General features: G+C 38.2%; 1 protein-coding gene across 15 annotated transcripts in view; it reads right to left on the bottom strand.

The window, feature by feature from the left end:
- LDB3 (LIM domain binding 3) overlaps positions 1-20,195 on the bottom strand; it is a 126,986-nt gene that overhangs the window by 104,906 nt on the left and 1,885 nt on the right. For 11 of the 15 annotated variants that reach the window (XM_071811725.1, XM_071811728.1, XM_071811729.1 and 8 more), the window contains exons 1-2: positions 15,601-15,695; positions 15,369-15,494 (exon numbers count right to left, since the gene is read on the bottom strand). In XM_071811725.1, the coding sequence (XP_071667826.1) occupies positions 15,369-15,461 (93 nt within the window). In that variant the 5' untranslated portion in view covers positions 15,462-15,494; positions 15,601-15,695. Of the gene's footprint in view, positions 1-15,368; positions 15,498-15,595; positions 15,696-20,195 lie in introns of those variants that run through there. The other 4 variants (XM_071811731.1, XM_071811733.1, XM_071811727.1 and 1 more) reach the window with 3 other exon arrangements.

Raw genomic sequence — 20,195 nt, 5'->3', positions numbered from 1 at the left:
GTAGGAGATGAAAAGCCCTCCCTTGTTAGGCACAGCAACACCTCCCTGCTGACACGCATACGCTTCTTGCAGCCATAAGCATCTATATGCTCCTGTGTTTTCAAGAGTCAAAAACACTATGTGGCTGTGATCCACACAAACAAAGTTTCTCCTTTCAGAATTTCTTCACAGTTTTCAGTAGTTTTGGTCTTTGCAATGTCATTCTACAAATCTATTTATTATTCCTTTTCTAATACCTGAGCAATGGTACAACAATATCTAGGGTGGGTTTTTTTTCCACAAATTACGCCTGACTTCTCTTGATCCATCTTCAAAATCAACTTATTGTTTTGTATATGAATTAAGGTTACGTATAACTTGCAAAAATAAAGTGAAATACCTAACCAGTCTGCTTGACAGCTTATAGACTTGAGGTATGCCAAAACTATAGCTAAAATTAAAGATCTATGAAAAATACACAGCCAGAAAACATCAACCTCACCTCTGATTAAAAAACTAGAGCAAGATTCTCATATATTAGAAAAACATGCCACATTCTATGGTGTTCAGTCTCCTTAACGGAGTTATGCTGGTTTATACCAGGTAAAATTATTAGTCTTAGTGAGTGTAGCATTTCTCTTACAGAAGGACTTCTAACTTTACATTAAACAATGTTTTCCAACCTCCGCTTACGCACAAGTGATTGAGAACAGCAGTGTTATCCTTCAACTCATAAGACTTTCTGAACAAATATGTTTCCCCTGCAACTTCATAGAATCAGTGGAATTATACCAGGAATAAGTCTGTTCCAGTATCTTCAGTTACTCTATTTGGAAACCAGTCATTTGCCTGACCTTCAGTGCAAGGCTAAAAACAGCGTTTGTCTGTCATCAAGAGCCAGTGAGATTTCAGATAAAACAGAAGTCATGGCTCCTGCAATGAAATTCCAGGAGTGTCCATCAAAGGCTTGCCAACAATAGCATCTCACTTAGTCAGTACTTTCATACTTTGATAAAACTAAGAAAAAAAAGGAAAGAGGAGTCTTGACATTCAGAAATCGTCATGCCACAGAGACTCAGTACTTGGGACAAAGTATGTGAAACCAAAAGAACTATTTAATTATATTCTACCTAAACTTTTATGACTTGAATAGCATTTTTTGTTGGTTGGTTAGGAATATTTTACTCCTATTGGGAAACACTACTTCTTGATACCAACACCACAAGGTATTTAAAATAACATATAGATCAGCACAAAATCATCTTTGTTCTAAATCCCTATACAAATATTGTGAACAAACACTGAAGCAAAAACAGGACTATTTATTCTCCAAGCTTCCAACTTCGTTATTTAAATTAAAATACATTAAGCTTGTCTTAACTAGAATAGGAAGATTGTTATTGAAGGATAGCGGTTAGGCGAGACTTCAAACTTTTTCCTTATGCTCCTATGCCAGAACATAGGCTTGTAATGCTCTCTCGTTTCAGATCTGACCCTGGCATTTCTCTTGACATTACCCAACCCAAAACTAAGCTTCAATATACTATCCCAGTCCTAGCAGGATATTGATGAATACTTTGATAGTGAAAGACAGGGATAGTGAAAGTTACCAGTCATTTCCACATGCATCCTAGATATCACTCACTATACACACAGCTTGCTAACAACCTCACTATCCTGGAATATACATGTACACTTCCAGTATTGCTGCAGTTTTTCTAGTCTTGTAGTTACTTCCTACTTGGGTTCCTACTTAGAGGATCTAAACAGCCATCTTTACGGTAAGACTAAGGATAAGAGCAGGCTGGAGTGAAGCTACAAAATGAGCCATAAAGAATGAAAGATGGAAGTGTCAGGGGCAAGAGCAGAAAGGAAAAAGACAACCCACTTAAAGACAATGTCAGGCATTACAGGAACAGAAAGCTGCATTTCAAAGCTAAGCAGAGGATAAGATTCATACTATTAATTTCTAAGTGCAGCTTATAGGCCATGGTGCTCTCTCTGTTATGTTACCTAATTAAATTGAGAACTGTCACAATGCAACCTATTTGCAATACAAAGTGATATAAGTCACCAGAGGAAGAGAGGAAAGCATCACAAGACAAAACATTGGCTGTTTGTCCCTGGTGTCAGTAGTGTGCAGAAGTTCAGTCAGAGATGCTGAGCCTGCTGGGCAAGTTTTGTAAACTCATTCAAGAAGAAAACACCCAAAGTCAACAAAACTTTTCTAAATAGGTAAGGCATGCAAAAAGATTAGCAAAAAGAAACAAAGCACTACAGTTGGGAGAAAAATCCAAGTCTCCATGTTCTTGAATACTAAATGAATGAAGCTGGACACAAAAGTAAAAAGATACCATCGAAACAGTATGGATTTTCACTTATTCTGGTAGCAAAGCAAGATAAACTGGACAAAATGTAAGTCATGGTGTGACAAATGACACAGAAAGGAAATATATATATGTTAGTATATATATCAGGAGTACCTGTTCATCACACGGATACAAAAAAAAAGCAGCAGAGATTTTTCTATAGGCCACTTACATCCAAAGATAAACACACAGGTCATGGGTAGTATACATTCAGGAAAGAAAAATGAGGAGAACACTTCTTGCATAGCAACTATAATGTAAAACTAAGCTCAACTAAAAATGTACCAAGCACTTTGCAAGTCACCACCACCTTTATCTGTTCTCAGATTTTGTATTTTTCTAAACAAACATGCTTTTACTTCATTTCATATTTCATTTTCTTTTTTTTTAATGTAAATAAATTCAAATGAAAATATTCAAATAAATATTAAGAAACAAGTGGATGTTTCAACTTCACTTCTTCAAGGTGGTTACCATCACCTCTTGTAAGGTATTAGAACTGAGTCAGAAAAATGCTTTTCTCTTTATGACACACTGAGAAAAGAAATTTTTACTGAGTATCACATCAATGTAATTGTGGCAATGGTGAGAGGATATGAACAGCTTTGGAAGATGGCATGCACCCGCTTTTTTTTTTTTTTTTTTTAGTTTATTTTATTTCAGCAAGACTTTGGCAATTTGGGGGCTTTCTTGCTTGTTCCTGATCCATATTTTGTTATTGTAAAATTTGGTTCTATGCAATGGAAAAATATAATTTAGAGAGTGTTTTCTACACACCTCTCTTTACAGTATTAGCATACCCCAAGACAGTCTCACCCTAGTGTGGATGCATGGGCTAGATAGCCACTACTCTCAGACAGCAGTCAAGAGCAGATACTTTAGGGGAAGATTAAACCTAAGGACTTCTGTCATCCAGGCCAGAACATCCACTGTGAATGTCCTAATATTAAATGCCAACAAGGAGAGTTTCTTCCTAAACCTTTTATCTACACACTGAACAAAGAGCTTTAACAATCAACTACATGGCAAGAGCTCTTGCTTGGCCTTCTAAGCTTGGAGATGCATTTAATATCAGGATTCAAACCACTTCTGCAAAACCAGTGGAGGAGGATCAAGTCTTAATATAGACAGAATAAATAAATCAATCCTGCTTATAAATCCTCTTAGCAATGCTTTCCTCAGATATCACTCAAATGTCCAGTTTATAAGGCAAATTATTGTGTTAACTTAAAACTACTCTTTTGTGCTGTCTCCTGACCTACAAATAGTTTTAATAAAACAAAAAAGGTTACAGACCAAATTACGTAATTGAGCTAAAGACTCAGAGTGGCAAGAGAAAAAGACATCTATCCATATTATCAAATGTCATGAAACTCAGATCTAGCTTTGACTTTCTTCCTCATGACAAGGATCAGCATCTCACACTGTACTTACAAACTACAATACTGTACAAGAGTGTCCTGTCTCCTTTCCAGGTTGTCTTTAGGACACATGAACTCCACGGAATCGTGGGTGGAATGTATAAAAGATCTCATTGCAGCTGCTTGTATTGCACCTGTTCAAGGGATAAATAAAGCAGCTAAGTTCTAGTTTTGGTTTCATTCGCTACTAGTCCCTTGATATGCAAAGAAATGATATACCACCTCCTCATATTGTCAATCATTCTGCAAATATGTCTTCAATATTGTTGAAGTGATGATCACTTTTTTTGTTGTCGTTGCCAGGAACATTCCTGCAAGCTGGGATAACCTCTATAACAAGTTACATGCACTGGGAAAAACCAATGGTTCTTCACTTCTTATTCTTCCAGACAGCAAGCAACCTTGTTCATGTAAATTGTCAATCCTTACACCTCTTTAGATTCTTACTAGGAAAGGAATTAGACTTACATCTAGATGAAACTGATCTGAAATTAAAACTGAACTAATTCACAAGTTCTCTAGAGCTTACAGGAGGTTTATTCTGCTTTGTTTTTTTCCCCCACTTTATTCACCTCCGACTCCCAAAGCTAGAAACATGTTATCATATTGTATAAAAATACTAGATCTGTGTGAGTTAGTTGAAAATGCAGACCTTTCTGATGTCTCATTGGGGTATTTCCATTGGCATTTAGGATACACATGCACATCTTCACAGGAGACATTTACCACAAAATCTTGTTGTTCCTGTTACTCTGCAGAACAGGTGTGGGGTAATTTTTTTTTTTTTTTTTTTGGTTGTTTGGTTTTTAACTCTTTTGCTTACTTGCCTATTTCTTTAGGTCACCTAAAGAATATTTTCTAGAAATTCAATAAAGTAAATGATGTTACTCTCAGAAGACACGACATAGGCTTTGACAAGATGCACATATTGCTGTGTTTTGCCATGGAGAACTAACAAATGTTCACAACCACTATCTGCTTGTATTTTTCTTTTTTAAAGATGATTAATGTGTCCTGCTAGCTATGGTTGGCATATTTTCTTCAGAGAAAATGTTGGAGATTACAGTCTAAAATAACATTTTGTAGGGTGAGGAAGCAAAGCTCAGTAGACACTTCAGCCCAGAAAAGCAGAAAAGGGAGTTGCTGAGGAACAGGACAAAACCATCATTTTGTGGGCCATGGGATGTGTGGTTATAAAGGGATAAAAGTATCTTCCAGGAATTCTCAGTGAAGATAAACTACATTCTCAACACAAAAATTATACTGCTCTTAGTTGCAGCTTGGGTTCTCCAAGATAGTGTAAAGATGACTATTTAATACAGAAACACATGTAATCAGATTAAGAGGAAACCTCACAGCTACATACAGAGCAGCTGTGAACCTCCATAAGGTGCCCTGTTTAGCCAACTCCTTCCTGCACCCTTCCACCCTGGATAATCTTTCTCTTTGCCTTCACTGTTCTAAAATAAATTATAACACTTTCTGGAAGGGTCTGTAACTTTCACTTTCCAAATGCAACCTCCATCTATTTACTCCTCCACTCACAACATATTAATCTGAACATCTTTGAAAGCCAGGAGCAAAGAAAGGCTGACAGACTCCGGGAGGGAGAATATTCAGGGTAGAGCACAGAAAGGCAGGCAGGGGAGGGAGCCCCCATCAGCATCCCAGGCATATGGAAGGAAGACACAGCAGAGTACCAGCCCACATAGAACAAGGATGAATGCCAATGGCCAAGGTTAGAGGTCTCCCATATGACCACAGACCACAGCAATATCAGTATTTGTCCTTGCAGCCAACTGCTACAACTAAGGCATATGGTTCTCAAGTGTGGGAAAGTTTCTCCCTCAGAAGAGAGGGTAGTTCTGCTGTGCCTCAGGGATGGAACCAAACAATTCTGGCACCCTAATAATCTGTTCACTCTTTCCATCAGAGTCTTGCCTCCAATGGCCTACTACCCACAACTCCATGCACTCATCCTGAACTACTGACAACTATATGTCAACACAGCACATACTTTAATTTTAGAAATATTACACTGAAAAGCAGCACTTCCAAGCAGCAGGCAATTAAACTGTTCAAACAGGTTTGTTTTGTTATTGTTCAAACAAGCTGTGACACTTACAGACCTTTGACCACTTCACATCATCAAGAAAGCAAAGCAGAAACGAAATAGAGACATCCTCATCCATCCCACCCCATACAGCTGGCAAAATTATTTAATCTGGAATAATTTGTTAGGTGATTTAAGCAAACAAGTGAGATAAGAATCTTCTAAACAGGAAAGTAATTTTGACAGCAGGTCAGAAGAGTATTTTTATTTTGCAACTCCTGCCAGAAAATTAGCAGAAAGACTCTCCATTTACTTCCTAGTGTTGTTAATCTTAACCAATGGATGAAAAAGAACATCTTGTTTCAGCTGCCTATTGCTTTTTTAAACACCTGCTATAGCACCAACTGCCCTTGGCCATTTTTGAACCAGCTATGACTAGGTAAGGAGAGAATGCTGACATTCTCAAATAGAACAGGATGGTTGCAGTGACCCCCAGGATCAAGAAGAGGCAGCCCAAATTCACCCTAATACCAGAGCATTCTGATTTGGCACTACATATCAGAATCTGGGGTTACAGGTAGTATTTTTGGAGTTTAGGATACCATAGCTCATTCCAGAAGCTTGAGGTAAGTGTAGCATTCATTCCAATTCAAAATAGCTTCCTAACTTACAGGATGCTTTAAATATAGCATGAAAATCCCACAGAGGCTTCTGAAGAGTGTGGATGGCACCCTAACCAGGTATAATAAGGGCTACAGTACCTTACAGTTATTTTTCTTCATGCCAAAGACTAATTGTCACTAATGCTGGCTTTAAACTGAAGACCCATAAATTGTTTAAAGTAAGTGTGTGCCCTTAAGACTGTTACTTTTAATGAGAAGAAGGGTTTACATGTATTAACAAGTATGGCTAACCAAGTGAGGGAGCCAAAACAGACCACCAGCTGAAATTTTGACCTGAGCAAGGGAAAGGAAGGGATATGGTGTGAGCATATGAAAGGCTGAGTTCCTCCTAATCCTCAGCTGCCATTGATACAAATCAAGTGTATTTGGAAGGATTTTGGAGAAAGGTTAAAACCTATTTATGCACCATGTCCAGGCACTGAACACCTGTGGCACAGATGATCACAACACCAGCTACGCATGTGGGAAGTACAGAAAGTAACCCTACCCTTGCCAGGGGATTTGCACGCCTTTAAGACATTTGACTCATTACATCTCCCTAAAAGAAGAGCAAGATCTCATTGACTTTCTGGAAAAATGGCTGCTAGCCACTGCTAACAAAAGGAGGAGTCACACGGTATGAAGCATGTTGAAGATGTCATCTGTATCCATTTGCAAGCTCAAAACTAATTATTTTCACGGTACCTAATTCCCAAACCCACAGATTTCTTACACTCAGAGTAAGTGGGTGGAAAAAAACATCCTTTATTCCCCCTACAATTAAGAGCTGGGTGCTCTTGTTCCTGAAATCTCTCAGAACAGCACAGAAACAACTTCACATTTGGGGGAGAAAAAAAATACTCTTCATGGACCTGAAAATGAAAGTTTTTAGGACTGTTCCCAAATGATACAGAACAGTAGGGCTGAACTAAGCTTCAGGGCCAGCTTCAGGCTGATGGCTCCTATGATCAAGTTTTTATTTCACTTAGGCCCCTAAGTTATGATAGCAGCTACATAAAATATATAATTTTTTTCCCCTCATCTATGCAGCACATTTTGACTGGTGATACCTGTTTGCTTTTAAATCCATGATATCATGTAAATTATGGGTTAACACAATGTGGCAGCACGCTTATTAACATCATTGTCCTCACTCCGTACTGGCAAGAATTAAATTTTTTAGGAAGTGTCATTTATTGAGTATCATAACATACTTTCATCAAATTAGGATTTTTTAAAATTTAGACAATTGTAATAAAAAGCCTATTCTGAGAATTTGCTTTCAGGTGACTTTTTATTAAGGTTTTAATTAGACCAGTACAAAAGAGACAGCCCTTTAATATGCTGTATAAACCATACTTTTTCAATTAGCATTACTAATTTCAAGGCATACCATAGCTGACATTGCCAGAGACTCTTTTAAATTAATTTCCCTACTCAAAACTTGCAAGTATAGATTTTTACCATGTTCAGCAAAAATTTACCTCCCTCCTCGTGATCTTTCAATGGGGATTAATAACTTACCTGGACATTGAGCATCGACCTCTTCCTACAACAAAACCCAGTGAAAAAAGAAAAGCAGTATTTTTATTATTATACTGGACACTATTTAATGCCATATTGTGCATTAAAATGGTGGCATCTCAGGTACTTATGTGCAGAAACTTCTAAACACAAATCAGTTATATCAAACTGTGTTTTCAGCTAACTCCAGTCCACTAAAAATGCTAGATTATTAAAAAAAAAACACACTGCATTTTGTACACCATTTTAATACTTTCAGAGTGGTACTGAAGGTCGTGGTTTTTTTTTTTTTAGCACCTACATTTTACAGAGTTATAAAATAACATTGTCTTTATGCCACTAATTAGACAACAAGAGCAACCAGATGACCACTGCTGCTGCTAGTTCAGAAAGTTATTCTCAATGTATTTGCAGAGCTAATTTCCGTCATTGTGGTCCACTTGCTGGAGAACATCTTGCAATAATGTATTCAGAACTGAGCTAATGACAGGGTTATCTGGTGCATTATGAAGACAGCCATTTACTGAGTTCACACAGCAGCCACTAATAAGAGGTTCTACCTGAAAAAAGCTTATTGTGCATTCTAATTATACAGCACTAACAGTTCAGCAGCTTTAAATTCATAATTTAAGGGTTACCTCCTGCTGTGTTTACTCGTTCCAAAAGATCTGCAAAATTATTAACTTAAATAATACTTAAGTAAATCTAAGGACATCCAATAATACTACATCAACTATATTCTCAACTAAATAAACTCTAGGTCAAAGGCTGAGCAGTTTGTCAGATCAGAATGTTGCCAGGGAACATTGTTAAAGCCAGAAAAATAAAACAAAACAAAACATAACTCATTTGAGTTGTGGACCTATTTCCTTACTTAAATAAACCTTCTCCTCCTCCATAAAGAGACAATAACTATGGTTACCCCCACTCGTGAACTTCTCAGTTTCTAACAGTTAACACTACGCCTCCTGCTCAAGGGGAGGGTTATGTCCTCCCACCTTTTGCAGGAAAGAAAGTCACAAAGTCACTATGGAGTGGTTTTTGTGGTGTGACTAGTAAAACTATCACCAAGAAATACTGACAGTATATATAACTGAGTTGGTAATTGCATAGATGTCACTCAGCCCAGGGATTTCATACACAGGGCACTTCTTATGGATAATGTCACGAACATTGATGATCCAGATACAATCACACCCCCTAAAAGAAACACTGTGTTTAGCAGGTGAAATAAAGAAAAAGTGTTAAACCCATTGGTTGTGTATTGTGTGTCAGAATAGTGAGAGCAGCAGGTTCGATGATGCAGCATCAACTAAGCCAGTATCTCAGCTATTCCAGTCCATTATTCATATTAATCTGTCTTACATTCTAACAGTGCTATTTTTTTCCCCTGACACTTAAAACATGGACAGAATTGAGAAACACAGCCTTAAATAGAGCTGTGCATAATGTCCACACAGATACTGTGCAGAGTACATAACACTCCATATATACCTCTGGCCTTCAGCAGCGAGCTTGGTATTTAGTGATTACTTTAATCACACAGAGAACAGGGGTTGCCTTTCAGTTCTAAGCATGCACTTGATTTAAAGGAGAAATAATTTGACCAAGAGCTGTAGTTAGCTCCATATCCTTCATGAAAGTTATTTGGTTGAGTACAGTACCTGCATTCAAATCACTTTGCATTATGATACTAAGATTTAAATAAAAAGAATAATAAAAGGATTCTTTCCCCTAAAATCCTGAGATAAAGATATAACAACAAGCTGCATGGACTTCTCAGAATATTTTCTGCAAGGAAAGAAAACAAAAGCTGCTTGTATCATGATTGACCAGAAAGGACAAAATAGTACATCTTGTGCTGCAACTGTTTCATATTACAAAAATCAGGTATTTGTTGAAATCAAACCTCCTCTTAAAGTACTTGCAGCTTTGGTGAAACATCCAGCAGGATTACCCGTCAGATCTGAAACGGTATTTTTGATCAAGACAAGGAATGTTGCCTACCTCAGAATAACTAATCTTCGACCACTTGCACAGCCAAGTTTAAACGTTTTCTGCTTTATTCAAAGAAGAGACTTGAATCGAGTCCCCAGTATCCAGGGGTGTTCTGATCCTTAAGCCCCAGAACCCATGTCCTTCTCTCGCCCAATAAATATAATTTAAAAGCAATACAACTAGAGAATTTGCTCCCTCCCTCATCATCCAACATACACATGGCACTTGTGTTGGACAAGAGATGCAACGATATAATACAAACGCCCCACATACTGAACTGTGATTTATAGTGTAGATACTGACTACTGGAACATCTCAAATAACCAATACCAAATCAGGACGTTTAGAAGTTACTTGTAGGGTTCAGACTCACAGAAATGCAATAATTTCTGATAACTCTGGCTGTGAAGATATCAGAATTGGCTTGCAAATTCGTTTGAAAGCAAAGACACCATCTAAAGTAACAAGCATTTCCTCATGATACTGACACATCCATACATATAACAAATGGCTGCATGTAATAAAATTCAGAATGCTGTAACTTCAGATGGGGTGACTCCGTTGCTCAAGAACTGATCTACAAATTAAGCTGATTATCCCAGAGAAATGTTGACACCCACAGAGCAGCTGTTTTATCAACAACAAATAGGAAAGTTTCAGAGTATTCTTAAAAGCTGACCTATAAGTATTTTGTTTCCCCTTCACAAGGAAATATGCTGAGTTAAACTGTAGAAGACTGGAGGATGTGAAACCAGCCATGCATGAGAAACCGGTACAGCTTATCTAGACCTAAGACAGTCATTACACTAAATGGCTCGCTCTCCCTCTCAGAAGTTGACTTAGTGCCATTTGAGTTTTGGGGGAAGCACAGTCACAGCAAGAGATTGACATAGGTATGCTAGGGAGTGGAGGAGAGACAGGAAGCAACCAGGAAAAGAGGCTGGTAATATGAAAGAGCCCAACAAATGTGAGAAAAATCTTCCTGCTCCTTCAGAGACATGGACTGTGAAATGTTAGAATAGGTTGGGGTTTTTTTCCCCTTCAAAGAGCTGTTTCAGGCTGCTTGTATCAGAATAACTCTACAGATCAGCTAATTTCATTTTTTTTTCTATTAGTGTTTGCCATTTCCCCTCAATGCACTCATGTCATCACCAGATTTCAACTTCTTCCTTACTTAATAGAATAAAGCCAAAATAATTCTCTAACACTTTTGTTTTGTTTAAACACTATTTATTTCAGCTTCAGGATCTGGCTTTTGGTTTGGAACCCAGGAAACATTAGAAAACCTTCTATTAGGAAATATAAAACTGTATGGATTATCACAGAATGAATGTACCAGTCATGAGTTACTGCACGGTTCTGGGTAATATTTCTGCCATCTCAGATAATTATAATTTTTGCATACTTTTCAGCTCATCGCATCACTTGCAAACCAGTCTGCCTCACTAGAAAAACTTGCTGCTCAGCACTAAACATTCACAAATACATGAAGAGGCTCTGCTATTGCATCCATCCATGTACAATTGCACCATCTTGGGTAACATGGCAACACAGCACTTAGATAATTAACTATGCCTAAAAGCCTTCTTAGAGAGGATTAGGTCTACAAAATTAATGAATTCTGCTTGCTTCCAGACAGCCCATGGTTTGCTGCCCACGCCAATTTGGAAAGACTAGATTTATGCATGTGATCATGCCACTAGTGAAAGCTCTTAGCATTGCCAACAACCTGCAAGTCTCATTCTTTTCAGTAAGACTGACAGATGCTCAGCTTTTACTATAAGTCTGTCAATACTGTCTTCCTATCTCTGCTACCTGCCCATGACATCTCATGACAGAATTTGTTCTAGAAGGTAGAATGGTCTGCAGGGTAGGGACTGCAAAAATATTTTTAAAATCCTCCCAGATTATTTTCTAATACTATTGTTAAAGGAGTGTGAAAGCTGCAGACTGACCTCAACTCTTTGCCACTTGTTTTCATTTCCTCTTTTCCTGTCCCCACCCCATTACCAAAGTCAGGCACTTATTTTTGTCTAAATAACAAATAAGCAGAAAAATCCATTTCAGGGGGACACATCTTCACCTGTCACCCAGATGACTGACTGTGACTCCTGTGTCATATGCTATTGAATATGCAGCAGTGAGCTGATCACCTGGACCTATCTGAAGGGAAGAATATGCAATGACTCAGACAGCATTTTGAAGAGTCCTTTAAAACTGAATGGTTGTTCTAAACAGCTCTGAGTAATTCCCTTCCTTGTCTGCTGTTTTAACAGCATTCTCATGAAAAGAAGCATTAAGCAATGCCACAATCTTGTATCATGCTTTTGTCAGTAGGCTTCAAAGACCTTCAGGTTTTCTCCCCTGTTTCTCAGGTGGGTAAGTGTAAGCTGAGTGGGAATTGCACAGGGCTGTCTGATTAGAGCACAGGTCAACAAGACAGCTAAGTCACAGCTCTAGTTCCTAAATCCAAGGTGCCCACTTTAGATGTGGGCTAGCTTCATACTGGCACAATACTAGCTTCCCCTTTTGGGAGAGTGCTTGGAAACATGCAGGCATAAGACTCTAAATGGGACAAACAATTCTGCTGTCACCACCTGTTGTCACCATCATCTTCCTCAAGAGCTCAGAGGCAACTCTCTCATGGTATGACTTGTAGCATGACAGAAGAGCACAGAGCCTCCACAAAAAAGGATGAAACTTTTCGTTCTCTATGGCCTTCCTGCTGCTTGGGGGTAGTTAGAGTATAATGAGCATGTCCACATGTAAACTCTATCTGCCTGTATAGAGGCATACAATGCATATGTAGGGAAAAGGGCCATAGTACATCTGGTATTAAAAGCAATTTTAAGACACTTGAAGTGGAAGTGTCTGGGGTTTAGGTCTCATCTTGCACATAGAAAGTCTAATCCCAACTCACTGCAGCTGCAGATCAAAACCAGTCCATAGGTAAGTGTATGGCATCCACGTTTAGAGTGGTGTGCCCTTTCCAAGAAGGGTCTTTTCTTCACAGTTATCTTCCCTCCCCCACTCCACCCACCCCAACAATATCTTAAGAACATCAGTACAGCTTTCTTCTTCCTCCACGGTAAGACTGCAATTATGGCTAAATTCACAGCTCAACTCACTTATGGCTGCAAAATGCTTATTAATGGGAATATCTGATCTGTTTTGACACATATTTATGTGAAAGATACTAAAGAAAAAATATACTTTAAGAGTATTATCATCAAAAGTCATGTATTACACTGTGTTCCAATTAAAAAATACCACAACCAGCAGGCATTCCTACTCCAGCTCCCCCCAAAAGAGGCTTCATTCATTTCTGCATGCCTGCTTTTCCCCTCTAAGGCAGGATGCAAAATCCAATTCCATCCCAAAGCAATGCTCCCAACAAAAAACTGGGCCTCACTGGGAAACACTTCAAAACAGTTAACACTGCTTTCTGACACTTCTACTGCAGGCAATGCAGCCAGCTGTGTGAAGAGGTAATTCCTCCGCATTTCTGGGAATCAAGCCATTGCAGATTCACTCCTGCTCATCATATGCTCTCAAAAGCCCCATAAGAATCATACAGCCTTCGGGCATACTGAGTATACTTTAAGAGATTATCATTTGAGACAATGTATTCTTTGGGAAACAACTGTTTTTTTCATTTCTGATTGTGTCATATACAGTGCAAGTGCCACAAACCCTTGACTGACAGCCTCTGGGTATGACTGAATTACTTATAAAAAAAATAAACACCATACAGTGCAGGTTGCAAAGTGTCATGAAAATACCTACGGAAATATGTTGGCATCTTTCTGTACTTACCTTGGGTGGAATAAGGAAAGAAATACCAAAACTACTTATCACAGTGAAATTAGTATAAGTTTATGAAATTAGTTTATTTCTACAGGCAGAAGGTTTTTTTGGTTGTTTATTGTGTGTTTTTCATAACACTGACAGAGCAGCCTTCTTTGCAATTATTATGCTGCTTCTGCAAATGGGGTTATGACAAATTCCTCTCATCATCATAGGACATAAAATTAAGGTAAATGTGGCTCTGTCTTCAGAGAAAGGAATATTGTGCATAAGAATAAGGGAGATCAAATAATACAGAGCTTTACAGTATAAATATGAAATAACATAGTTAAGATTTCAGAAACTCACTCATGACTTTGAATCATGATTGTACCAGGGATATCTATTTGGTACCAACAGCTTAACAGACTGCATCTTTTCATTGTGAAAAAACAAGTTTTCAAAGCAGTGTAGGTGGCTTTTTTTGCTGCGAAGCAGACCTCATTTGCATTCTATTTGTTTGTCTGATTAAACCATTCTGGTATTCCCTTTAAACACTTATGTAAGTAACCTCTCCTGTCATTGCTCTGCAAAATAAGCCTTCTGCAGGTGATTGGTGGAGGAACCAAGATGTCTCTAAAAAGATCTGAACATTCTGGAACAGATTTGAGACTGTCAGGGGAAGGGAAAAAAAAAAAAAAGAGGAGGGAGCTGCAAGAAGTAGTAGAAAGCAGAGTTCCCAAACCAAAAGTTACACAGAACTATCTAGTTTGATAAGAGAAAGGTAGGTAAGGGAAATGCTTAAAAATTTCCTGAAAACTATCTAGTGTGTAAAACTTTTAAGAAACTGAGCTAATTCAGGTAATAAAACCACTCCACTGCAACACCTTTAAATGTTGCTCTTCGGAAAACAAACAAACAACAAAAACCAAAAAGATGGCTAGGAAATAAGTGGACTAATCTGTAATTGACAGATACACCAGGTAATTAATTATTAAATCACAGGCTGTTTGTCAGTTGCAAATGGAAGGCTTCTGCATAATTTAAGACTGTATTTTAAGCACTATTGGGTCTTCTGCTTGATATATCTAATTTTATCCAATTATTGCTCCTTTCCAAAAGAGAGGACATGTATCCTCATCTTTGTCTAGTTTTAACACCTAGGCTTCATGAATTTTCAAGAAGTTATATGTTTGTTTTCTAGAAACATAATTTTATATTCCCATTCACAGTTGTTCTACTCCTTTCCCCCTCAAGTAGACAGCACTAGTGAGGCCCCTATCAGCAAAAAAAAAAAAAAGAGTCAACACCGTACAAAATAGAACTGGAAGCTTATTTTTAAAAGACAGTATTGCCATTCTTAAAAAATATACTGACCAGAACTGTCTTCCTGAGGCATCATCAGTGCCAGGTTGTACCTTGAACTGGTATATTTTAAGGCCATATTATATTTCTTTATTCAGACCTAGGTGCAAACATCCTCTATTTTCATAGGCCAGGTCAAAGTGCACATATGACTAGTTCACTGGTATTTTCCAACCTAACCAAGATCAACACAGTTTTTTTGCTCACTTACTCTGGAGATGGTCAAGGGCATGTTGAAGTCCTTGCCCCCTTGCAGTCGGAAACCCCATGGTCCAGGTCCATTCAGAGTCACACTGTAAGCCATTTTGTACCTCTTTCACAAGGCAGCAACAAGGCACTGCAGAACAGAAGGATGGGGTAGACAGAGAAAGCGTGAAAAAAAAACAAACAATGAGAAAAAGGAAGAGTTTTATATAATGAAAACAATTCTCTTCCTGCCTTGCCTGTTCAGTCCAGCTGGGATATCACCTAAGAATAGATGGGAGCTATAACGCAGATGCTGATATCCCAGCTGAGTAGGGCCCATAAAAGGTTTGTAACCAGACACCTACTATGCAAAGACTTCATGACTCAGAGGTCTAATATAGCCCCCAGGGAAGGGGATAGATCTTTCTAGGCTTCTCAAGCCCCTCTTTGTGCTCAGTTACTATAAGACCAGAACACATTTTGTAATAAAAGAAGCAAACAAAATCCCATGCTAAAATCCCAACACTCAAATCTCTCTACAAACCTGTTAACAACTGCAGAGCCATTTGTAACTTCTACCTCAGAACATGTGTATTGCACCATGATATACAATGTACTACAAACAAGTTATTTTTACATATTCCATATGTAGCAGGAAAGGCACCACAAAAAAAAAGTGTTCGCCCTCTGTTTTTGTTGGTTTGTTAAACTGAAAAAAGTATATACTACACACATTCAGCATCACATGTTTGGCTCTTAATTTCATAGCTCTTGCTTTCTCAAGGGAAAATTAAAATCTGTTCTCTTTGAATGCAGACTGAGGTAATATGGATTATTTCTAATCAGCATTAATTTCTGTGGCAAAAGCATAGTTTCACTACTTACCTGTCTCATTATTTCGATACAAGCCTTCAAAAGGCATGACACTGAAAGAGAAGGCTAAGAATACAATTAGCTAGCTAACTGCATCCTTAATTCATTCCTTGATTTTTCATAGTTTATATTCCAGTTGTTAGGTGTTCTATAAAACTTTACTTTCAGTAATGCTGGATAGCATTGCCGCCTTAGATTAAGAATAGCTAAAATACAGAGAACAAGAAGGAAGAGGTGAAGCTGTTGCAGAACTACATATATACACAAAAAGCTTTTATTCTCAGGATAAAACCTATAAACATTAAACAACGCTCCCCCCTTTCAAGTCATTAATATGTGCAGGATCTCCAGAAGCACTCTATCTCCGCAGCATCCCTGTCTTTACTCTCCAATTATAAAGAATTTCCCATTACATTACAGTGGAGAGAGAAGAAAATTAAAAAAAAAAAAAAAAAAAAAAAAAAAGCCAAAAAAAAAGAAAAAAAAGTGTGAGTTCTACTCTGATAAAAACCACATGATGCACTATAGTGAGGTAGCTCCATCTGAACACTGATAATAGTCACCCTGCCCATACACCTACTTTAAAACTTGATAGAAAAACTGGCAGTGAAACAGCAGAGAGCAAACACTATCAGGGCCTCAGTTTTCATCCGAAGAGATAGTCAATTTTTCAAAACCATGAGGCAATAGTAGTGTTTGTTTAGTATTCACAGTGGTAAAAAAGCCATTTGCCCAAGGGAATAATTATGATCCACACAGACGCTAGACTAAACCACATAACCATATTTTTTTAGTCAGAGGCCCAAATTAAACCACAGCAATCCACAAAGATGTAAGTGAAAAGTTGCACTCAGCCAGTAGAACTGGTCCAAATAAAAATCAGCGCAGATAACAACACAAAGCTTAAAAAGAAAATTAGTTTCTGATGTTTCACAAATACCTCAAGGCTACATGTACATAAAGAGCATTTGAAACATACCCTATATGAGGCCACAACCAGTGATGATAGGATGATTACTTTGAGAGGAGACAAAACTAACCTGTTGCACTTCAAAAGCAGAATTTTCAGGCTTTCCAGTTTATCCAGGAGGTCTCTTTCTAAATCCTGGTACTGAATATTTTTATTTATTTTATAAAATACACACAAAAAAGATTAAAGGTAAATTCTCACTGCACTATTCCTGTCCTTTTTCCTAGAAATTCACTGTTGCTTTTTAGTGATCTTTCTTGGCTCCATTTTGAGGGTTCAGGAGAAGGGAATAAAAACAGAAGTAAGATAAACATGGCAAGTCATTGCTAGTAAAGACAGTATCACAGAAAAAAAGTATTGTAAGAGTGATTATGTTTTTATGGACTCTGAATTCTGTGCATGTAACCTTTCTACACTTAAATCTTCAGTCATTGCAGGGGTGCAGGGAGTGGGGAAACAAAACCCAGAATAGAATAAAAATGCACAGATATCAAGGTGACCAGAGCTACACATTGAGAAACAGGGATGCTGCTTAATCAAACACTAATGTGCTTCTATCCTAGTTTCACATGTGTAAGATGCCATTTGCTTATCAGTTTAGGACATCTGAAAGGGTCTGAGATGCTTCAGACTGGGTGGTATACTAGGAAACTGAAGTGGTAATCTCATTAGGGGCACTGTCATTTGAATGAAATGTTAAACTGAGGTCCTCACATTAAACTATTCCTACTCCTTTGGTTTCTGTGTTTGCACAACTTAGCACTTTAAAAAAAAAAGTGTAGATTGTGTAATGTGCCAGTGCCCTGGCCAATGTTCCCCTTCAACACATCAGGACCACAGCTCTTTCATGTGCTTGCGCTATCACTACCAGGTGCATTTGGCAGTAAAAATATTCCACAGTTTTCTTTCTCCAGGTCTCTCTAAGTCCTTTCCCTCTTGTGTTCATCTCCCCTCTGTCTGTCTGGAAAAAGCTCTGTGCATAATACTGAAGTGCAAACAGCAAAAAAGCTCATGCTGTGGTCACAGTTTCACTTGCTGGGGACACTCTTAGCACAGGTCTCACTTGTCTTCTAAAGACTTTTAATACAAGCAGCCTCTAAATAAGAAAGCTGGTGATCCACTCCCCTGTTTTCAAAGGTGAGAGACATGAGTGTTCTCAAAAACATCCAGAGCAAACCCAGGGAACTGGGATGGTGCAGCAGGTACAGTGCCATCATGGCTACCAGCATAAACCTCAGCAAAACCCTCCAGAAAACCTGAGAATTAAATAAATTGTACATACATAATAGACAACCCCCTTGTTTTCAGAAGCTTGTCATGTTTAGATTAGGTTCTAGTTGTTCTACATAACTGCCTGTTAGACTGTTCCAAAAATCACTTTTTGTTTGCTCAAATAACAGTACTTTGTTTCTCTTGGTGTGCCTTTTTCCCTATGTTCTCCAGCTATGTCAAAATCTATGACTTACTTACTTACATTCCCTCCCTACAGACAGAAGTTATGCTGAGTCAGATGAGGTCACTGGTGTAAGGAGTGTCATTTAAAGAAAAAAAAAATAAAACCACATTCCAGGAGGAGGGTGACATTTTCTCTACAGATACAAAAACAGAGTTGTTCAGAGCTCACCAGGTCCCCCTCAGAGCTCATCAGTTGACTGATGGGAACAGTTGAAGGAAGCTGGATGGGTACCAGGCTCTGCAGACTCTACAGCAGAGGAGAAAGCTGCCACCTCCAGCCTCAGAGCCTGAGCAGAGTCGCCCTTGCAGAGCTACATCAGAAACGTTACACTGGCGGAAACAATTCACATACGCTAGGAGACCATGTTGTGTTACAGTGAACTGACCTTAGGAAAGCTACAACTGCATGCTTGGGAGTGCACGGCCATTAAGTGAATGAAATAAACACCAATACTGTCAATGCTAAATTAAGGTGGAAGGATACAAGTATGGAAATTCCAATTGTTCAAGTTGCTATCACTTCATTAAGTTGGCCACATTACTCATTGGTTATATTTTGGCTGCAGTGATAGATGTGCTCATAGAAGAGCCTTGAATTACTGTTATTGAAGTAACAAGGTTGTATCATTAAGTATTTCGGAAGTAGATTGCTTGAGAGTTTGACTTCTGATCTGCAACAGACTAAGTATCATTGGCATATAAACCAGGATTATATGCACGGTCATGGTTTCAGCCACCTTTAATGTTTTTCTTCAGGCAAGTGAAAGGCTTGCTCTGCAATGGGATAAACTATAATTTCTTCTTTGACAAAAAGATCTCCAACCAGTTAGATAGATATTCTTTAAAAAAAAAAAAAAAAAAACAAAACACCACACACACACAAACAAACAAAACCAAAACCAAACCACAAAAAAACTAGCTGCCTCTGTTTCAGTCTCCCTCACCTGAGAGAGTGGCAATATGAGAAGGCAGAATTCAGCTTTATGACAAACATGTCCTTTTTGTCCCATGAATTCCTGTACTGTCCCCAGTAAGAATATCTACACTCTTTCAGAAGAGTGGAAAGGTCAGGAGAATGGATTGGGAGCATGTGAAGAAACTTCTCACCTGGACAGAAGCATGAAGAAAACCCCAGCTTTGAACCAGATGTCTGATAAACGCAATCAGAGTTTTCCAAAATTTTTAATTAACCAAATAATGAGGAAACAACAGCTGTGTTTGGGGACTGATCTTCATTGCAATCCACAGGGCAAAACAGCACATTTACTATAATATTGGCTAATCAGTGCTAAAGAACTTGAAACTGACGTATTAGAGATGTAAAAACTTTTTACCTCCAAATTCCTGGCTTGCCAACATCGTATCGAATATAGAAGTAATTACAAAGAGCAAAGATTCTTTTTCCCCACAAGTTCAGCATGATTTCAATATTGCATCCAAAGCAAAACTATTATACAATGCAAAAGAGCTCATTGCCATCTCCTTTCCTTCACTGTTGAGCTCTGAGCAAAGTTGAACTAATCCTGCTTGTACTTCCACATACAGCTTTGTTTC

Source organism: Patagioenas fasciata, chromosome 8 (assembly GCF_037038585.1).
Source record: "Patagioenas fasciata isolate bPatFas1 chromosome 8, bPatFas1.hap1, whole genome shotgun sequence".
Lineage (NCBI taxonomy): Eukaryota > Metazoa > Chordata > Aves > Columbiformes > Columbidae > Patagioenas > Patagioenas fasciata.
The sequence above is the reverse complement of the archived record's forward strand: the minus strand, read 5'-3'. Positions and strand labels throughout refer to the sequence as shown.